Raw genomic sequence first — 21,956 nt, 5'->3', positions numbered from 1 at the left:
ACACGGGAAAGAGCTACGTAAAGTTGCCCGTCTAAAAACAAGATCTACGCCAGCAACTCCTAGGGCCTATCTTGAGCCTCATTTATTGTCATGGCGTAACATAAAGCTACAGGAAACTGTATTCCCTTAAATTCAAATGGAAAATTGTTGAGAATCAATAGTATTCGAGGGATTAAATCACTTTCCCCGGCACCCGCAGTTCTACAGAACAACGTCTATGGATAAAACTGAAAAATAAGGTATAATTATACCAAGTTTCATCGAAATCGAACAGTTATTTTTCTCGTGATGCCTGAACATACAGACAGACAAAATAAATTTTAATCACCTATTTGGGTTTGGTCACTCGCTGCTGTTTATTTTTTCAATATTTTCAGTGTACAGAATTGACCCTTCTACAGATTTATTAAATTTATAGATAAATGAATAGAACCGTAATAGGAGATCTTAGAACCCTACACGGAGTTACCTGGAAATAATTACCGCCGTAATAGGAAAACTACTCATGTTTTCGATAATCCTAATTCTGACCCATAAATATTTCGATAAACAAAAGAGTAAAATACCTAATCAAACATTAACAGTTTTTTTTCTCAGATTTGTAAAACTCAAGTCAAAATTTATACAAAATAAATGTTTTGTGATAAATCAAAATACACCTTCCCATTTTTGCCTTTTCTAAGAAACTAACATTTTTTACTCGACAGTTTTCATATTTAACTAGATTTCCAATTAAGAACACATACCACAGAATATGGTTTTTAAGTTATGTGATTAATAATTATTTCAACTAAACTTGAAACTAATTGAATAAGTAAATCAATTGAAAGTTATAAACAATTAAACATGACCAGTACTTTTCCTATTTCGGAGTCATACCACCGTATTAGGATTAATTTTCAAAATTTGTATCGTATTACGGCGGTATTTTATTTTTAATTTTTTTGGTAAAAAATGACCTTCAAATATAAAATAAGCTATTTAAATAGTGAGTGTAATAATAAGAAAATGCTATAAATAACAAAAGAACAAACTCGAACGGCATCTTAATACGAAAAACTTAATTTCTAAATATTTGTGTACTTACTTTTGTTGTTTCGCGTTTGTATGGAAACACCTCTCACGTCGATTACGTTACAGAGACTGATTGATTTTGTTGTGTTGTCTATGTGCTATAATTGCAAATGTCAGTTAAGTCATAAAGTAAAAGATTTAGAATAAATAGTTTCGGTTTTGGTCTACCTACACTGAATAAAACGGGAATAAAACGCGAAAATAGAAATACCATCGTAATAGGAAGCGATTTTGACTACCGCCGTATTAGGAGCGTTTACCTTAATAATTATTAAGTCTACAAGTCTACAAGATTTTCTTCTGTAATAAAAATGTGATATCGTTTAAGTGTATAAATGTTAAAAGCGCTCTTCATCCTCTCCTCTAAAAAAACTAATTTTGCTGTGTCCGACAGGGTCCATAATTGTTCGTCTTAATTTTACCCACCAGCTTTGTACACATTATGGAATGCAATATAGTTATTGATCGATTGATTGATTGATTATTCAAACGTAAACAAAATGTGCTTTGAATGCCTTAATGGCGTAATAAGTACTGCTACGCAAAAGTTCTACAATCATCTGTGCAACTCCAATTGGCATAATATGTATAAGTTCAAACGATGTTAGCTCTTATGTATTAATAGATTCAACTTAAAAAATCTTGCCTTCGCTTACCAGCCACTACATCGACTTCGGCACAGATAGTAATTAGTAGACTAATTTAGTATAAGTATTTGAAGTGAACCTACATATAGGATCCTAGTCCTATAGGATCTTAGGCTGAAGCTGTAAAGAGAGAGGCGCTATGTTTGAAAGATGAGCGATTAGAAAAAATAACTGCTACCAATTACTTGAAGTATTTGGAAATACTTGATTCATTTGTGAGTTGGAAATGGTAGTACTGTATCATACCTTTTGCAACGTCAAATTATCAGCGGTTGAAAGTTTTTAATATAGTTTTGTGGAGTTTCAATCTAGCGCACTAGATGGCTCTAATGACGCCTTTCTTCCACAATGCTTCCTTCAATCATTCAAATCAGTGGTAGGACTAGTTACAGTGCGTTGTCTGCATAGTCAAATTCTGAACAGATACTATACTCGTATAAGGACAATGAGAACAAAGAATTATACTTTTGCATCGTTACAATTCAATAACATTTTAAACATATTTTTTTGTGAATAAAAGAACTATTCTGTAGAATAGTTCTATTAACATGGATAGTTTTCCTAGTTTCAAAAATTTCACCCACGGAACGTTATGAGTGTATGAGTATGTATGTAGCTATGAGTTTTTCATTACAGAATTTTTTCAGGAAATTTGTTTGAAGCATATAATATATCTCACCGTTTAAATATTAAATTATTAAAGCGAGATATTTGAGGACAATGCATCGTAACATTACGTTTGCTGATATAAAGGGGGTCAAAGGTAATTAAAACGCTTTCATAATTATTATTGGTGTTTATTTACATATTTAGTAGGTTTATCATTAACATACTAAATTCTTCTTTGTAATTGTAATCATGCTGTTTAACACCTTTCATGCATGTAATAGTGAAAATGACGAAACACCTTAAAATTACTCGACGACCCTGTAGGAACCGCCACTAAATTGCCAACTGATAAATTAGTGATTTTATAAATAATTACAGTTGGATGATTTAAATAAATAATTATTATAAATATTCGTTCTAACTTCGCGATAAAACGTAACATAAAGAGGCATCTAAGGCATGAATGAGTATTAAATTCAAGAAATAATATTGTATTAAATTAAATAAATAAAACTTATAGTATAAAAGTAGTGTAATGTTAAAAAATAAATAGGATATATCACATTTTACTACCCAAAATTCAACGCAATATGACGCCAAAATCCAAGTGTGATAATGACATGTTCTTTGGTGCTTTAAGCGACGGTGGAGGGGACCCTCTGTCTGGGCTCGATCTGGAGCCTGAAGCCGTCAGTCCTCTTCAGGATGATGTCAGCCTGCAGCTGGAATTCCTTCTCAGTGACGTCAGAGGTCACCTTGTAGTTACGCAGGACGGTAGACAGGAGGATCTTGAGCTTCAGGATGGCGTATTTACGACCTGTACAAGAGAAATGGAAATTTAATAGAAAATTATCAATGAAAGTGGGGCGAAGATGCTCAGGATTAAAGAAGTTTTAATGTGATAAAAAATGGACTCGATAAAAGAAAGCAAAATAAGGACAATCAATAACTCACCGACACAGCTCCTGGGTCCAGCGCTGAAGGGAATGTAGCTGTAATAGTGGCGGTTCGATGTGTTTTCGGGCAAGAAGTTGTCGGGGTTGAACACATTGGGGTTTTTGTAGTGTTGAGGGTTGCGGTGCACCTTCAACGTACCAATTACGACGGTACAACCGGCAGGGAGGACGTAGTTGTTTGTAGCTGTAGAAAGACAATGAATATCTTTACATGAACTTGAATGCGTAAATAATTATCATGAAAGCAAATCGGTTAACTGAATAAACAATGGATCAAAAGGTTAAATAGTTGACGTAATTCACCTCTATTAAATATACAAAAATCTTTGATTTGGTACTGTTATTTGACTTACCGATTTTAACATCACGGTTGAGTTTTCTGGCAATGATGGGTACTGGTGGGTACATCCTCAGAGACTCCAGAATGACGCGCTCGAGGTACTTCATGCGGAGGGTGTCAGCGAAGGTGGCTGGCCTGTCAGAGTCGCCGAAGATCTCGTACAACTCATCGTACACTTTAGTTTGGATGTCCTTGTGGACTCCAAGGAGGCAGAGAACGAAACTGGAGCCGGCAGCGGTGGTGTCGTGACCCTGATGATAACAATTTAGAATAATTAATTAACTGTGGATTGGATCAGGAAATTTAAATACGTTGTTTTTCATACTAATAATTTGTAGTGTTCAAGTTATATTACCTCAAACATGATGGTGTCTACTTCTTCCTTGATTTCCTCGTCGCTGATGTTGTTGGTACCATTTTGGGCAGACTCAATCATAAGGTCCAAGAAAGCCAAACGCTTCTTCTCACCTGTTATAAACAACAAAGGATATTAATGATTGCATTTTATAGATCAAGATAAAGGGTTGGTATATCTAGTATGAATTTACCGATGTCGTTTTCGTCGTTGAAGTCCAAGTCATCGCGGTATCCCTTGAAGACATCTTCTGAGAGAGACTTGTCGTTGTTAGCCAATACATTGTCGTCCGTTGACTTTGTAAGCTCCTCGAGGGTCGGGGGGATGAAACCCTTTGATTTGTTTTCTAGATAGATTTCCTTCTTGCTCTTGATTACCTACACAAAGAGATGAGATTTAAAGATAATTGTTTGCCGTTTGTTATAGTAGTTTTTGTAAAATTCATAAAAAACCTGTATTTGCGAACTGTGTTAGAACAAACCAAGTTGGCAGAAGTGAATAATAATTAAGTTTAATATCTTAATAACGTACTTTAGTGGTAAGTCCGTGGATGGTGTTGAGGAGTTTCTTCTGCTGGTTGAAGAAAGATGTACGGTTGAAGAATGCGTCAAAACGGAGCCAAAGTTTGTACTGCCTCTGGTGAATGATGTCGCACATCCTGAATAAAAATAATTTAATAAGTGTGGTGAAGAGTGAACCCAAGTTGACCTTAACTTGGGTATAAACGGTTTAAATATTGTATTTTTCATTTTGGGCTTCGGTGGAAATCTGATTGACATCCTAGAAAGGAGGAAGGAGCGTGAACAGCTATCACTGGAAAGCTTCTCCGGTGCTAGTTGTCTGGATTATAACGTTAACTTTTAGACAACGGTGAAAAAATCGAAGAAGTTAACTTACTTCATTACAGCCATGGCGTAGTCGAATCCAGATTCGTCTTGTGTCTTTCTTGTGATTCCCATAGCGGTTTCTGCATAGTAGAAATTAAATGTAAATATATATCATACGATTACAATATTCCTATTTCCTTACTTAGTAGCTAGTCATGCTGATTTATCAATTTAAAAGTTAAATAATTGCTATTATGCTTATGAATGTTAATGAAAATTCACGTTAAATTCATGAACTTGTAGCCCTGTTAACCCTACATAATGATTTTTAATTAGTCACCGATTCGTTTCTGTAATATTATTTGGATGATGTAATAATACTCGTTTTAAATACACCAAGTTCAAGTTTGTCTTATAAGTAATCTCTTTAGATCATTAAAAATCCACACAAACATAGGAAAAATATTTTAAGTAACTCGGCTCTTACAAAAGCGCATCGAGTCAACGTCACATACCATATTTCGCAGTTTTCTACAGGGATGCTATGTTCGTATAACTTACCAAGAAGGATGTCGACGGTGACACCGCTCATGTAGTCGTGCACATCGAATACTTTGCCCATCTCACCCTTCATCTTCTCGACGACGTTTTTGCTGTTTTGGTTGAAAACGCTGACGAAGGACTTCAGGATGTTGATGTGGAAAGTTGGGGCAATCATTTTACGGTGGGAACGCCATTTGTCACCTGGTAATAAGACATCAAAAGTTAGATTCTATTTAAAGTAGAAAATGTTTCAGCTTAGTTAACGAACTTAAACACAATTTAAAATTTCATCTATAATCTTTGGATACTCAGATGATTTTATATGTTATTGTATCTGAAAGAATTATTATTAAGGAGATTATTCTTACCAGTACTGATAAGGAGACCCTCTCCAAGCCAGGGCTTGAAGAATTTGTATTCTGTGGATTTGTCAATGTGGACATTGCTGTTGAGGATGACCTCAACGTCGTTGGGGTCGGTAAGGAAGACAAGCAGGTTTGTTCCCAGCCAGACTCTGATGACGTTACCGAACTGTTCAGCGAATTTCAGAGCGAACTCGACCAATTCTGAAATAAAGATGATGATTAGCCAAAGTTGCTTTTAGCCAAACTCACTATTTTCGATCTTAAAGTGTGGACAGCATGTTTGGTATATGCTGAAACGCCAAGTTGAAGATTTACTCATTGGTATAAAGATCTGACATTTGGCTCATTTGAATTCTATAAGGATTGGCTATAAGAAAAAAAAATAGTTTATAAGAAACACTAGACCGGTAAGAACTTACGAGTCGGGTTTTTCCTCAAGACCAATAAAGCGTTTCCAACAAAGGGGATGGCGGGTGGTCCCGGAAGCTTCTCAGCGATGGAATGGAAGCGAGACTTTTGTTGCCATCTGTACAAAATCCAGATACTGGAGGCGAGTAATAGGAGTGGGTAGAATATCAGTCTTGTGTTGTAGCTGGGCACCTGGGCTTCCTCGACCAGGGACGTCATTGTGCTGAAATGAAAGAACTAGTTATACACAGTAAATAACACAAATCTTCTCGATTAAGTATCACTTTGTAGTTATTTCACTACTTCAAAAGTTTAATTTTAAGAAGTAGTGTCCTGGGGATCTAGCAAGGACTTGCTCTAATAGCAGCGAGATGCCTTCTGGGCTTATACCACAAAATGAAATCCATTCCGTCGTTTTGTGGTAAAATCACCTATCTTATGCAAGAAATTAATAACAAGCACAACAATTTTGCTGGTACCCCTTTTCCACTTTAAGATATGGTAAATCGTTTTATATTTTATATGATTTTGTCGATATTCAATAAATACTATGGTCAAAGATTTTTACATTTAAGACACCACAAAATGCAATATTTTGAAATTCAAAAAATAAAGATTAATAGATCTAAAATTCACTAACTTAAAATTGATAAAACAATTGAATAAATAAGCTATACTCGCACTTACATTGTTAAATTTTAATCCAATTCTTTTCAAACCCTATTCAGTCGGTGTTCCAATCACAATTAAATAATTTATTTAGAAGCCAATTTATATAAGCAGTCTGTGACATCACGTGCGCACACATAATATTAATACTGATTACTTTGGATAATGTATATCATTATAATGTTTCGGACGTATAAAAATCAATATTAATTACGCAATCTTGAGGATGGTAAGTGAATTTATAGGTAATCGCGTCACAAATTTTAAGTTCATTTGTTTTATAGTGTTAAAGTATTATATTGAATTAAAATGAAATTGCATTGTCATTGTCTTTTATACCTACACAGTAAACTTTTACGAATATATTCTATTGCGAATTTTGTACTACGCACCTCCAAGCGTCCAAAGGTAATAATAGTAAATACAGTCTTATTTTACACGTTTTTTTTACAATAAGGACAAAAATATGCCTTAATTTATTAGCGATATTTTTAATTTATGTACAATGATAATAAAGATGCACCTAGTTCTCTGAGCTAAGAGACATTTAGTCAACTGTTTGCGTTGATAGAAAACGTGTGTAAGAAAAGACATTTCTAAGTCGTAAATATTGCGTTATACTCTAGCTCCAAGCTAATATCCAGTTAACGATACAGCAATACATTTTTGGTTTCCGAAAATTAAAATTTATATCATTCATCATTGGCCTAGCCTCTTCCCAACTATGTTCGGGTCGGCTACCAGTCCAACCGGTTTCAGCTAAGTACCAATGTTTTACAAGGAGCGACTGCCAATCTGACCTCCTTAACCCAGTTACCTGGGCAACACGATACCCCTTGGTTAGACTGGCTGTCAGACTTTTTCAAGCTTCTGACTACCTGTAACGACTGTCAAAGATGTAGGAATAACAGCCGGGACCCACAATTTAACGTGCCTTCCGAAACACGGAGGAACTCGTTATGACAAAGATGGTCACCCATCTAAGGACCAACCGCGTCAAGCATAGCTTAACCTGTGATCGAATCACTTATGCGGTTATAGCTTAGTCACGAGCTCCTCGTGGAAATTTAAACTTTTACTTCGCAATAGAATATATTCGTAAAAAGACAAAGTTTTGGGACTTAGTCTGTTCTAAATTTCATGCGAAATTACCACAGCTTGAGCAAGTCACACCACCGGTCATCATCAATTACATAAGCATGCAGGATGTGTCTTACCAAAATCATAGAATTGATTCTCAATAATATAGCTGACCAGATCATAAAAAAGCAGTACACATTAAATACCCAATATTCCTTTTGTATTCCATACCATGCTATTGAGGTAATAACAATGATCAATATGGATACGGAAACAATATTTGGAAGAGGAAGAGGGGTGACGAGTAATTTAATCAAAACAATGTTGTTAAAATTATTAAATGTGTTGTAATAAATAACTGCTTATATCATAGAGTTATCAAATCAGGTCATTATGGTACTCGAATTTCTTCTACTACACGCTAAAATCGACACAAGTTTATAAATATTTATCTCTTTTTACTGTCATAGGGAGTAGGAACTGGGAATGTTAACAGTATACACCTAAACAACAGATCTTTGAGCTTTAAAAGTGATGATATATCCCACTCGCAGAACGACAGAATAAATGATTTCATTTCATATCCTGGCATCAGGATCTTTGCGAAACAAACAAAGGATTTTTTAAATCATAACTACTGAACTCATTTGATCGTCTATCGTACCCTAAATATGTCGAATTCAAATCAATACGTGACATTGTCTTTTTATTAACTTTTACGTCACAGACCTTCACTGTTACAATATAAAATTACTTCTTACGCTAGCCGGCAAAAATGTAATTCTTTCTCCTTTGATTTTAATTGAAATCTTCAAAGTTAAACTCTGAATTGGGACCTTTAATTTCAGGTTTTAGGTTGTTAGGTCCATTTAACAAATGCCCCAATTTAGTAAAAGTCTTTAGATTCATTTAATGCCTCTTAATTGCCCAAGGTGTTTTTTTGTGGTGTGGTTACAGTATAGTTACTAAAGCGCAGCGAACTTGAATTGCGCTATAGCATCGCGAATGCATCGAAAAAAAACGTGCGATAGTGTTGGACGATCTCGATCGAAAAATGGAGGGAGGGTTGTGCCTGATTGAGGAACTCTAACTGAACCACCTGTATCGTGACAGAAGCGCAACAGTGTCGCGTTTGCGAACGCATCGCATCTACAAAAATTTGCTACGAGTTGGGCGTGGGTCCTTTGTAGTTCAGTAATTTTGGAGTTAGAAATCGGTTATGGCTAAATTATGATAAACTGTGACGCCTGATGCATTAAAAATTTAATATTTATTTGCAAACATTGCTGCACAGCGGCCTAATAAAACAAGGAAAAACATTACCATTCTTCATACTTAGTGAAAAGTATTAATTAGATAAACTTTGAAACATTGCACATTTCCTTACAAGGGCCTCTTTACTTGGTCACTAATTTGTTTTAATAGTATTCAAGAATAAATTTACAATAATTATCGGACGATTTGAAAAATATGAAGCATTGTTTATAAACAATCATATTGAGGTAACTACGCACATAACTTTGTGTGAAGTGAAGTTGTGGTTATTAAATACTAGCTGTTGCCCGCGACTTCGTCCCCGCGGGTAGAAGATATAAGTTAAGATTTATACCTGCCCTGTTTTTTTTACATTTTCCATTGTATCTTCGCTCCTATTAGTCGCAGCGTGATGGTTTATAGCCTTCCTCGATGAATGGTCTATTCAACACAAAAATAATTTTTCAATTTGGACCAGTTGTTCCTGAGATTAGCGCGTTCAAACAAAGAAACAAACAATCAAACAAACAAACTCTTCAGCTTTATACATTAGTATAGATATAGATTTATCATTATTGTTCATTGTAGCAAACAGTAAGTAAGAGATTAAACTTCTGGAATCCTGTTTCCAGAAAGTATTGGATTTTTCATGCTATGGTCAGAAATGACGTTTAAACGTGTTAGATTAAATCAACTATAGAGTGACAACTGTTTACCTGAGCTGATACTCTCTTTACATCTATCCAATATCTTTGTTTCTTTCCAACTCTCTCCTACTCTTGCCATGTTCGATAGAGACTATAAATAACGTCTAAGATTTGCACATCGTGTCTCTCCTCATGTTGGGTCATAGTAAAAACCGGGTCCGCTAGTAGAGACTTACTATAATATGAAATAATCAGCACTTTTGTCCAACTTTTATTATATGTTCTGTATTAAAAAAATTGTGTGAACAATAATTATGGAATAAATAAAAGTAGCCCCAGCTGAGTGTTAATTCTACAGTCATTCGGATAAAAATAAAATAATCAAAGCACGTATTTTGTAGTAGATACTAAAAGTGAAAGTTAAAAGATCAGTTAATGTCAGGAGACCATAAATGGTAGACTTTAACTATATTTGTCACCTTGTAAAACTGTATTATTACAAATAAACAATTGTTTCACATTTTTATTTCGATAGTCCACATCAATTCGTCACGGAACAATAAAGGGTATTCTCGATTAAATTTTATCGATATTTCGTATTGTTTATGATTTAGTGTCTGATTTTCAATTTTAAATCACGTATTTAACTATGTATTAAAACATGATACTTTAATAAAGTTTGATAAGCTAACCTAAAAATGATTGTGTAGTTTTTTAGAACGTTTGTTTTAAGAAAGGATAGGTACGTAGAAAGTAATTCTGCCGTTATGGTTAAAAAAAATGCTGAAACGTTAAGGCTAAAAAAATTCAACAATTGTTCTTATTTAAATGAAACTTGTACACATTTGCCTTGAATTTTATACTTCTGTTTTATATCGAGATAGTCAGTAGATTAATCCTCAGCCAGCTGAGCTGAGTTTATGCAGCCTACCTATGGAACCTAGTAGAATAAAAAGGAAAATAAAAAAGAAACACAAGGCTATATTTATTAGATAAATGTTCGTATATAACATACACTTAAGTACAAATAAAAATGATTTTAAAATTAATGTTATTTTAATACACAATTATTATTTTACATTGATACTTAAAGTTGTTTATAACTTAATTGGTTAGTCCCATCAATTATGAAGTATAAACTATTAACTAAGGTACATTTATTGGAGCCCTCACTCTAGGTTTTATTTGGAGTCTAAATCCATCAGATCTCTTTAAAATGATGTCTGCCAAAAGCTTGAATTCACTTTCAGGGACATCAGATATACATTCGTAGTTTCTTAATATCGTTGACAGTAAAATCTTCAGCTTCAGTAAGGCGTATTTGCGACCTGAAAATAAGAATACATTTATATTAAAGAAGAATGTTTTCCAAAAGAGTCCTCTCCACTCTTTGTCCTTGGCTATACTGCTCCAGGTTTTGGAGTCGACCTCCACCTCTTTTAGAGTTGGGACTCTTTTGTCTCATATAAAACTTTATGTTCAACTCAGAACAAGGTTTTAGCCCAACTGTCATAGACAACATCATTTGTATAAATAACGATGTCCGTAATTCAAAATCTCTAATTAAAAACCATCCAATAATTAATCAATAGTATTCGTGTCATCGCAGGAGTTGATCACTTATTCAAAGATTGCACAATCAGCTCTGTGACTGATGAAACAATTGAATGGCAACTCGAGAAGAAAAGAGGTAATTACACGATGCTTACCAACACAGCTCCTGGGTCCAGCGCTGAAGGGAATGTAGCTGTAGTAGTGGCGGTTCGAAGTGTTCTCGGGCAAGAAGTTGTCGGGGTTGAAGGTGTCAGGGTCCTTGTAGTACTTCGGACTGCGGTGAATCTTGTAGGTAGCTATCACTACTGTGCAGCCTGCTGGTAGGACGTAGTTGTTGGTTGCTGCAATATAATAGAGTGATAAGTAGTTCTGTTTTTCTATCCTGCCATCAAATTTACTAGTTCCTTATTCAAGTGCATTTTATTTTATTTATTATTTATTTATTTTAAACTGTATTATTTAAGGTTTGTTATTATCACACGTTAGATTTAAATCTCCTTGGATTAAAAACTGCTTGTTTTCCAAGATGCGTAAAGATTTTTTAGTAACACGACTATAAACCTTATGACTGCAGCGTGAAATATTGGTTTCTAAAACTTAGTTCCATCAATTGCTAACTCTTTTATCACTTTCATTTCGTTATCAAATAACCGAAAGTTAAGGTTTCGTATAACCATCATAATCAATAAGATTCTTACCAATCTTCACATCACTGTTAAGCTTCCTAGCAATAACAGGCACAGGTGGATACATCCTTAAGGATTCAAGGATAACTCTCTCTAAATACTTCATCTGCAAGGTATCAGCGAACGTGGCTGGTCGGTCAGACGATCCGAAGATCTCATAGAGCTCATTGTACACCTTAGCTTGGATATCCTTGTAGATACCCAGTAGGCAAAGTACGAAACTGGAGCCAGCTGCGGTAGTGTCGTGACCCTGTTATTCAAAGTTTCAATTGTTAGATATTACGTAGTACAAAACTGTAATTTAATATTCTATTGTATTCAAAACGTTTATACTAGGTAATTTATTGTTTGCATCACTGGTGACAACGCGTATTTGATTACTGTTAGTTGGGATTTTATTAGGATGCCCTTTAAATTACTTTGGTTTAAGGTTATGCTTTTCAGATTTGAATAGCCGTTTATTTTATTAGTGATGCCTAGATATATTAGGTCAAAATTATTTAGTTTCTTGAAGTTACTCGTCAATATTTACCTCAAACATAATTGTGTCAACCTCTTCTTTTATCTCGTGGTCAGTTAATTGGTTGGTACCGTTCTGTGCTGACTCGATCATCAGATCCAAGAAAGCAAGACGTTTTTTCTCCCCTTTGTTAGCAGAAATACAAAATGATCATTAATACCGGCTTGATATGACATTTTATGTTGTGAAGTAATTGTATAATAGAATTCTCTATTAGTATTTCTACTTGAATTCAATTTAAAAAGAAAAGTGAATTTAAAAAAGATGTTTAAGAATTTTCTAATTTTTATTTTTAAATCGCATATAGATTTGCAGTTCCTCTACCCGACTTTTAGCCAAGGCTACGGTGGTATAATTAGCTTGCGTAAGTACGCTATAACAGACGCTTAAAATAAATAGGTCATAGGAATTTTGGTATAGGCAATTTGGTCATGAACGTATTTCTTACCTATATCATTTTCGTCATTGATATCCAAATCGTCCCGGTATCCCTTGAACACTGTATCCGAGACTGTCTTGTTGTCATTAGCCAAGATATCATTATCACTACTCCGTGTCAGCTCTTCTAATGTTGGAGGGATGAAGCCTTTCGCTTTGTTCTCAAAGTACGTCTGCTTTTTACTTTTTATTACCTAAACAAAACATAAGACGTCATTGAAAAATAATCTCGTTCTAAGGAATTCTCGCAATTCAGTGCGTCTACCTTCCTGAGTTAATTGTTGTAGTTTTAGAAGAATCGTGCTTTACTCCATTTAGTAGACCCTATAAAGCCTACATGTTCAATAATAATAAATTTAATAAGTTGGTAATCATTCAGATTATTAGTGTGTCAAATAAAGGCTGGTTCATGGAGATTGAAATTTCGCATATTTTAGTATGACGCTCCAACCACTAATGATTCTTGCAGTTATAAATGAAAAATAATTATAAGTACTTAGGTTTTTGTGCAAATTAAAGTAAATATTTTCGTACCTTGTTTGTCAGTCCATGAATAATATCTAAAAGTTGTTTTTGTTTCTTGAAGAATGGTGTTATTTTGAAAAGTGCGTCAAATCGTAACCAGAACTTGTAGTGTCTCTGGTGAATTATGTTACACATTCTGAAATATAAAAACGTCGAATATAATATACTGTACCTATAGGTAATTAAATATATTCAGTATTCTGCTTTGATCTTCTTTACTTGCAATTAGGTAGGCAGTTTTAATAAAATAGATCATCTCTTTGAATTCTGAATAATAAATCGTTAGTTTTTAAATTTTAAAAGTTTTTTGTCAGAAATTCAGACAAATAACGTTTTACGAATAGAGTTATTTAACTTACTTCATTACAGCCATTGCATAATCAAAACCAGATTCGTCTTGAGTTTTTCTTGTTATACCCATTGCAGTTTCTGGAACAGGATGGTAAAGATAATTATGAAGAAAATAAATCATATGCTGTACAAAATAATGATATGAACAAATATAAAGTGGTTTTATTTACTTCTTTTCGAAAACTTCCTTTGTCTTAGGCAAATAAGAAATAGGGATGTACCTTAATGTACCCGATTTGAATTCTCGAAAACCACTGGGCTGCCCTTACATTCTAAGATACAGAACTTGCACGAGCACCATTAAAAATAAGTAACTACTTACTAATCAAAATCTGCACATTAATCGTTATATTTCCAAACACTATAATGCTTGTCCCCTTTAAAAGCATTATGGTGACAGATATATTTTTACAAAAAGGTATCAGCTATTTTATTCCAAATTTTTCAGCACTTACCCAGCAATATGTCAACTGTAGCCGTACTCATGTGGTCGTGAACATCAAACGTTTTACCAATTTCAGTCTGCAGTTTTTCAACGACATTCTTACTGTTCTGATTGAAGACATCAACAAAAGATTTCAAAATATTGATGTGGAATGTTGGAGCAATAATCTTGCGATGGTAACGCCATTTTTTACCTGTAAATAAGAAGATCAAAATTTTTCGAAACTGTTGGTCCGGTCCAAGCTAAAGTGTGGTTCGCAAAAAGGACTTGGGCCTTTGGTCAGCAGAGGAACAATAATATTATAAGTTAGAATAAGCTAATGAAAGCATATTACCTGTGCTAATAAGTAGTCCTTCTCCAAGCCAAGGTTTAAAGAATCTGTACTCCGAAGACTTATCGATATGGACTTGGCTGTTCAAGATAACTTCAACGTCGTCGGCATCAGCTAGGAATACCACCAGTTTAGAGCCAAGGAATCCACGCACCACCGACCCATATTTGTCAGCGTAGCTCAGAGCAATTTCGACTAGCTCTGGAAGAGGTTCAAATAAATTATGACGTTAGATGTTTAATTTATACATAAAAGGTTTTTCTCAATATATGCAACATACTAAAGATATCCAAAACCGGGAAACGACACAATAGTCAATAGATACTCACATACACACTATTCATTAATACGGATACACATTTACATAGTTCTTTAACATGATTAAGACTTCCTAATAGTAGGAAGCCTCTTCCTGAACATCATGGTCTACAACAGATGGTCTACCACCAAGTAACATATTTAAGTAATACTTTTGTATTTATACTATATGATTGTAGAAGCGTGACAGCGCAATATATTGCGTGGAGCGGCATCTCTTTCCATAATCGCAACGCAAAGTTAAAGTAAACTAATCTGACCTGGTGAAGTAGTAGCAAAGTTAGTTTGAAAAATATACTTGCACAATATTAGCACATAGTTCATAAAATGCATAACACTGTTTAAATTGTAGACAACTTACGATCAGGCCTCTTTCCAAAAGCAAGAAGGGCGTTTCCAAAAAATGGCACGGTTTGTGGACCTGGCAGGATCTGGCCGAGCTGGTACAACCTCGACTTTTGTTGCCATCTATGTAGTACCCATAGCACCGAAGTTACTAACAGTAACGGGTAAAATATTAACCGAGTGTAGTTGACTTCATGAGTTGTGTCGAATATAGATGTCATGGTACTGAAAGAAAAATCAATAAAAATTCAAAATTAAATCTTGTTACATACCTTGGTACACCATACTATGTCACATTTAATACAACAAACATATAGTACCTAATTAATTATTTTACGTGTTCTATTTTTTAGTGTACGTATACTTAGGGATTATTTTCAAGTTTTGGACATTGATAAACATAGATTGCCTAGTGTTGACAAAATAACACAAAATTGCTGAGGTAAGTACTAAATTTCTAAAGATAAAAATAAAAATCACTACGATTTGCATATATTTCTTCATACACATTTTGGCTAAAGTAATATTTTCTTGAATTGTACGATAAATATGGGTTTAAGATGTTTAATATTCACTGAAACACCTTGCCAATGCTAGGTGCATTATTTCTTCATATTCCTGCATTACACTATAACAAACTAGAGAGTACCTCAGGCGCTGAGCCCGCCTAGTATTTAAATGTCCCTCTAATATGAACAAGCCTCTTCTGAACCATGAGAAGAGGCTTGTTCATATTATGCTATACTATAAGGAAGGATAGAGTCTTGGACATCACACTAGCTGACTGCGTGTTGCCCATTTCAGATATTAATATTTAAAAATCAAGATTCCTCACGATGTTTGTAAGTGGCGTCTTAGAACTGGTACTGGCGATACTGACTTCTGCCCTGTATAAGAATTATTTAGTGAAGAGAAAGATATACTAATTAAATAATACCTTATTTCCGCCTACTTCGATTAATTAGTACACCTAAATAAGTATCTAAATTATAACTCACCACTAATTTTAAAGTCACAATAAAACCATCACTTTGTATATTAATATAAAAAAGCGTGTTTGTCTACACGGCCAGCAGTTAAAGTAACGTTTCCATGCGACATCCAACCTAATGACTAAAAAATGTCGCAATTCATTTTTGTTTTAATTATAATAATACTATTGTCGTAAGCAGTACACTGGTATTGTCGATGCAGTTTTGTTGTTTAATTTATACTGCGCATTTACATGCAGTTATAAGCATTTATAATAGTTTTATTCGATATTAATGTATTACCTTCAAACAATGTGTTGTTATTCACTGTACTTTGTGAGAATAAAAATGTGATGTGCGTTTAAGGCTACGTTCAGTCAGGAAATGCTGTGTTTCATACTTGAACCATGATTTTATGGATTACCTTCATAAATGTTATGTGCGGTGGTAATGGGTGGTAAATGGTAAATGGTGACTTTTATTTGTCTTTTAACTTTAATCTTTACAACTTAATGTGCTATTTCGTATTTAATGGAAACAAATAAATTTATGAAGATTATGATGAAGGTACTAATCGCTGCTAACAAAAAACCGGGCAAGGCTGCGTCAGATTTGGTAAACTGAGGGTTCTTGACAAATAAGACAGAGAAAATGAGTTTTGTCTCCAAGCATTAGTCACCTATTCAATTTATAACTCTAACAACGTTGTAAGAGATATATTAAGAGTTATTATACCAACACTTATGAGTGACACTGTGACACTTCATGAGATTAAGTTGTTCACAGACGGATAAACCGCGAAGCGTTACTGATATGGTTCCGTTTCCCCTTTTGGTATAAATTAAATATTATACACAGATTGTAAAAGTAAAATTTAAATTGTTGCTTTTTATAAAGGACATATTTTTTGCTGTATATACGGTAAGTAGGTACCTTATAAGTTACATACAAAACGCGTAGTACTATGAGTTGAAGTATACAAGGTACTCGTACTAACCATTGGCTACAACCAGTATTGGATAAAAAAAATATATTTAAAATTAAATTGTAAATTGTGTTCTTATTCTATCAACAATTTACGTAGAGACTCCGCCAAGACGAAATAACGGAGAACCATGTTTACTATCAAAGCTATTCGACTATTTTTTATGCTTTTTAATCTGTGTTTATCAAGTAATAAAATTCCAGGTGCAGTTACATACTGGCCTTAATGGTGTCATAATAAACAAATGACGGAAATGCGATTTCGACTCTTCACCCCCATTATAATATTTGCTTCAACTATGAAGAATAATTTAAGGTATGCGCATGCGCATTGTGTTATCAAATTGAATCGATGAGCTATGGATGAATGATTTTTGACAGTTGTGAAATTCTGACTATCTCAATTAAATTGGATTAAGATTGTGAAACTAGTTTTTTTTCTTGAAAATGTTTTTTCGTTCTCAATCGACTGGTACATCATCACGCCAAACCCGCAGTGCCCGATGTGTCACGTGTTCGATCCCCGCGTAGGACAAGCATTTGTGTGATCCAAGAATACTTGTCAGGAGTCTGGGTGTCTTTTTGCTTGAGATAAGACTGTCCACACCGTAGAACGTGAGTCGTTTAATACGAGTAACAAACAAAAATTGAAACAGGTGATGATGTAAAATTAATTACAGACCAGCTAAGGAAATAAGTATTTTATTTTTATTTGGAAATTGCTGCGTTGTGTAATATTAGTCTATAAGGTATTTGAATCTTGTCATAATTATCAAACATTAATCTTTTTTTTAAACACTAAGTTAACATATAACGTCTTAAAAAGGTAGGTAGGTACGTGTGATCTGCGAAAAAACAATGACTTGCATTTTTTATTGTTTAAATAATGTATTAACTTTCATTTTTAGTACATAATAGCATAATAACAAATAGTACAGCCTATAGGTACTGCCTTGAATTAACCCAAGAAGAAGGTACCTAGGTACGTTTTGGCATCAAGAGATTGATTGTCGGCAATTTATAACTAAAAGGCGTATTAAAAAAGGTGTTCAACAATCTATGATTTCATTTACCCACTAACTTTCTCTATATAGGTGCTGTATTGGTACTCCTCAAGCGATTAAGGCAGCATATTTAAGTTAGCGCCTGTGCATTTTAATAAGCATTCGTTATTAGGTGCATTGCTAAAAACAAATTTGAAGGCGCTTTGGATATGAGATTGAATTGAACACAAGAAGCATAAATGTTGAAAATGTTGAAATGTTCAAAACAACGGCTGTGATATGTTTGATATTTTTATGATCTTAACAAAATTAGGCTTAGCACTATTATTATTTCACGATGAATATTTCTAGTTAAGAACAAAAGGAGAACACATATGTATTCGCAACATGTACCTAGGTTAGGTAGGTACCTAAATTTAAAGTAAATTAATTAAATGGACCAAAGATTTAATCCCTCGTCAGAAAACAGTTTTAAATGGAATTATTCCTTTATATTAAGTGTTGTAAATAAGTTATAGGAGCGTTATTAATTACAACACGCCAGAGTTAAAAAAAGTGTAATCATGACCTATCACACTACATTTTCGTCAACAGATTTAATAGTTTCTAACGATTTTTTTCTAATAGTCACGGCTATTAATAGGAATATGGTTAGATAAACATATTGAGATGGTCAAAAACTGGCTATGTTACTTTGTTTTTTAAAGTGATTATGTTTTATAGTTGCGTAGTTAATAGTGAGAACTAGTTTATAGAAAAATGTATTTAAATTAATTCAATAAGTGCAAAGGGTTTATTTGTAATATTTCTCTTGTTTTAAATTGGTTACTAAACGATAAATATTTTTATTAGCAATAAAAATATATGTAAGTCAAGCGACTCTATTTGTTTCATTTCCTAAAAATAAATATAATTAATGAATGTATGTATAGTGACGATATTTATACAATCAATCAAATACGTAATTTATATACAATTTTTATAGAGAAAACATTAATTATAATGAGTGATTGACATCATCTTATTTAATAATAAACTCTTAAATGTTCGTCTGTGTCAAGAAACCTATAAAATCAAATTATACGTCACGTAACTTATCACGTCATTAAAAAGGTATAAAAATTATTTATTATCATGAATATTTGTAACAGTCCGGTTTTCCGTTTTTTCTTAATAACTTTGATTGGCAATAAGACATGATTCAAGAGAAAAAATATGAACATGAATAACTAAACATAATAATTAAATTGTAACGTAAATTTTAGGAATAATTAGTATTTACTTAGCTCTTATACTTAGATACTATACCTACAGAGATTTCTGTAACCGTCGCATACATCGCTTTGCTTTGATATGTTATTGTAAATTTTTTCGTGCTCATTTTTCTTATTACCTTTACAATATGCTCTTAAACCAGAACTGTTTTTTTCTTATACAAAAATATGCTTTACAACTAATTTAAATCAAAACCAACACATCCAATATTCTTACGGTACTAGAGTATGTACGAAGCTTGAAAAAAGTCGTTTATAAAACCCTAAACCAGAACTGTTACTGTCTTATTACAAAACTACACTACACAGTTATTTTCAGTCAAGACCAGCAGATCTAAGGTTGATTCGGTACTAGAGTAAGAACTAGGTTTAAAAAATGTTCTTATTTCAAAAGAAGATCTATCAAAGCATCAGTTGCACAACAGCTGTTTATTTATTCGTTCGACGTTTGATGCTCTCAAAATGAATATTAATTTCACATTTCGGATGATAAAATAATTGATTATGATTACAAATATGACAACAAAACTAGTTTAAGTGTTTCGTAACTGTAAATTCAGATTTAAGAGCTCAGAGGGCAAGATGCATATCCGACCTCTTTTAGTAAGATGGTTTCAATTGTGGGAGAGGGACGGATCGTTACACGCAGAACGACATCTCTTTCCAACAACTCAATCTTTGTAAAAGGTATTGGTTAGGCTCTTGATCTAATGATGATGATTCTAAACATTCTTGGTAGACGCATGGAGGTATTTAGTATGTCAGACCGTATGAATGCAAAATAACCTGCTTCCTTATAAGTCTGACTGTTAAACAACTGAGTGAGCAGGCTGAATTTAAATTAATTATATCTTAAAATAGAGCCGGTTTCATTTATAGATACAATTAAATAAAATAGGCGGAAATATTAAGTGCATTAGTGTTCAAAGTTATGTAGCCTACGATCTTTATGACATGTAAAAAGAACAAAATATGTTTCAGTAATGTTCTCAAAACAATTCGACTAAAAATTTAATTTTAGTTCGTAATTCCATCTTTTTTGCATAAAACCTTGAGAATTATAGCGTGTTGGATAATAGGCGTAGGTTGCCTTTTAAATCAACTACCTGTGTAAGGTTTTACCTAATCGGTAGGTTCAACCGTTTTAAAGATTAGTCAGAACATACATAAGTCCACAACCATGCAAATTACTCAACGAGATTAAAAAAAACTTTTACATTAAAATGACACACATTTACTAGTATTGGTAAGAAGTGTGATGAAAAACATAATCCTTACGTCCATGAATCCGTAATGGTTGTCGAAACTGGTTCGTAGAGCCATCTTGCGAACTGAAACAGCCCGAAATACACAACAAGACTTATCTCACGCATTGCTACACGAATAAAACGTTAGAAACCGCATGTAAACATTGGACAAAACGCACCTGAGATGCGATTGTTTCCATAATACCGTGAACCCGTTTTTTTTCAGACTGTTTTTTGAAAACAGTTGAAAATGTATTTTCTACTAATAAATGTGCTTACATGTAATGTGTATAAAGGTTTTCTGAAACTAATTCAGGTGGAATTATTTGTACTAAAAACGCTACAAAGTATTTCTTTTTTGAAATAGAATTCGTCGTAATTTACTAGGGGTCTACCATACCAAAAATATTTTTTTATTCATTAAATTTGAGACCCTTTATAACTTTGTTTCTTATTGCGTTTTCTTTATAGAATATAAAGTACAGAAAAAATAGATTAAGTAGTCCCAATGAGAATGAAAATTCTTAAAAATTTCCGTCAAAACATTCCAACATATTAAAAAAAAAAAATTATAATATTTAATAATATTCCATTTATATTTTAAACTTAAAAGGCGTAAAATCGATGGTAGTATTTTCCAAGTGACAGCTGACTAGTAAAGGTCGTTGACTTTCCTACATTCGTTGTTGTTTTATTTGAAACATTGTAATAACGCTCTTCAGATCTATTAAGCATTAAGCCTTGATAAAGACCTTACGTAGCAATATAACAAAGTATAATTATCAATTTATAAGTAACTGTGTTAATCGACAGATCCATGGTCAAACCCTATTTCAATGTTACCATAAGTACTAATAAGATTGGAATTAAAGTAATAAAATAGTAAATTATTGTCGTTCAAACTCGTTTGGAACCAGTTTCTCTTAAAACTCCATCGTAAAACCGACATTGGTCTCAGACTGTCTTTGGCGCCTAACGTCATTAGTCGTTTTTTTTTATTAAATTAACGTGATCTAATAATATTAAAATAAATGGTAATCTGAGGCGCAACTCTCAAATTAACATCAAAAATTCAATAATCATATTTAATTTACAACCGATTTAGAACCTATTGGTTTTTGAATCATGAATTATTTGTATTCGGATATTCAATTGTTTTTCACGACGATATCTAAATCAAATCTGTGTA

General features: G+C 33.4%; 1 protein-coding gene across 1 annotated transcript; it reads right to left on the bottom strand.

Annotated features, from left to right (window-relative positions):
• Positions 1-2,502: 2,502 nt before the first annotated feature.
• Positions 2,503-20,908, bottom strand: LOC113501804. Its single transcript, XM_026883068.1, has 21 exons — positions 20,799-20,908; positions 15,304-15,512; positions 14,628-14,825; positions 14,304-14,486; positions 13,857-13,926; positions 13,507-13,633; positions 12,983-13,166; positions 12,547-12,659; positions 12,027-12,264; positions 11,484-11,669; positions 10,922-11,102; positions 6,136-6,347; positions 5,720-5,917; positions 5,370-5,552; positions 4,879-4,948; positions 4,513-4,639; positions 4,175-4,358; positions 3,982-4,094; positions 3,640-3,877; positions 3,285-3,470; positions 2,503-3,147 (listed from the first exon to the last, which is right to left on the bottom strand). The coding sequence occupies exons 1-21, from the start codon at positions 20,891-20,893 to the stop codon at positions 2,966-2,968; spliced, it is 3,477 nt and encodes a 1,158-aa protein (XP_026738869.1). The 5' UTR covers positions 20,894-20,908; the 3' UTR covers positions 2,503-2,965.
• Positions 20,909-21,956: the final 1,048 nt, after the last annotated feature.

The sequence above is a fragment of the Trichoplusia ni genome, chromosome 2 (genome assembly GCF_003590095.1).
Source record: "Trichoplusia ni isolate ovarian cell line Hi5 chromosome 2, tn1, whole genome shotgun sequence".
Lineage (NCBI taxonomy): Eukaryota > Metazoa > Arthropoda > Insecta > Lepidoptera > Noctuidae > Trichoplusia > Trichoplusia ni.
This window is presented reverse-complemented; position numbering and strand designations above follow the sequence as displayed.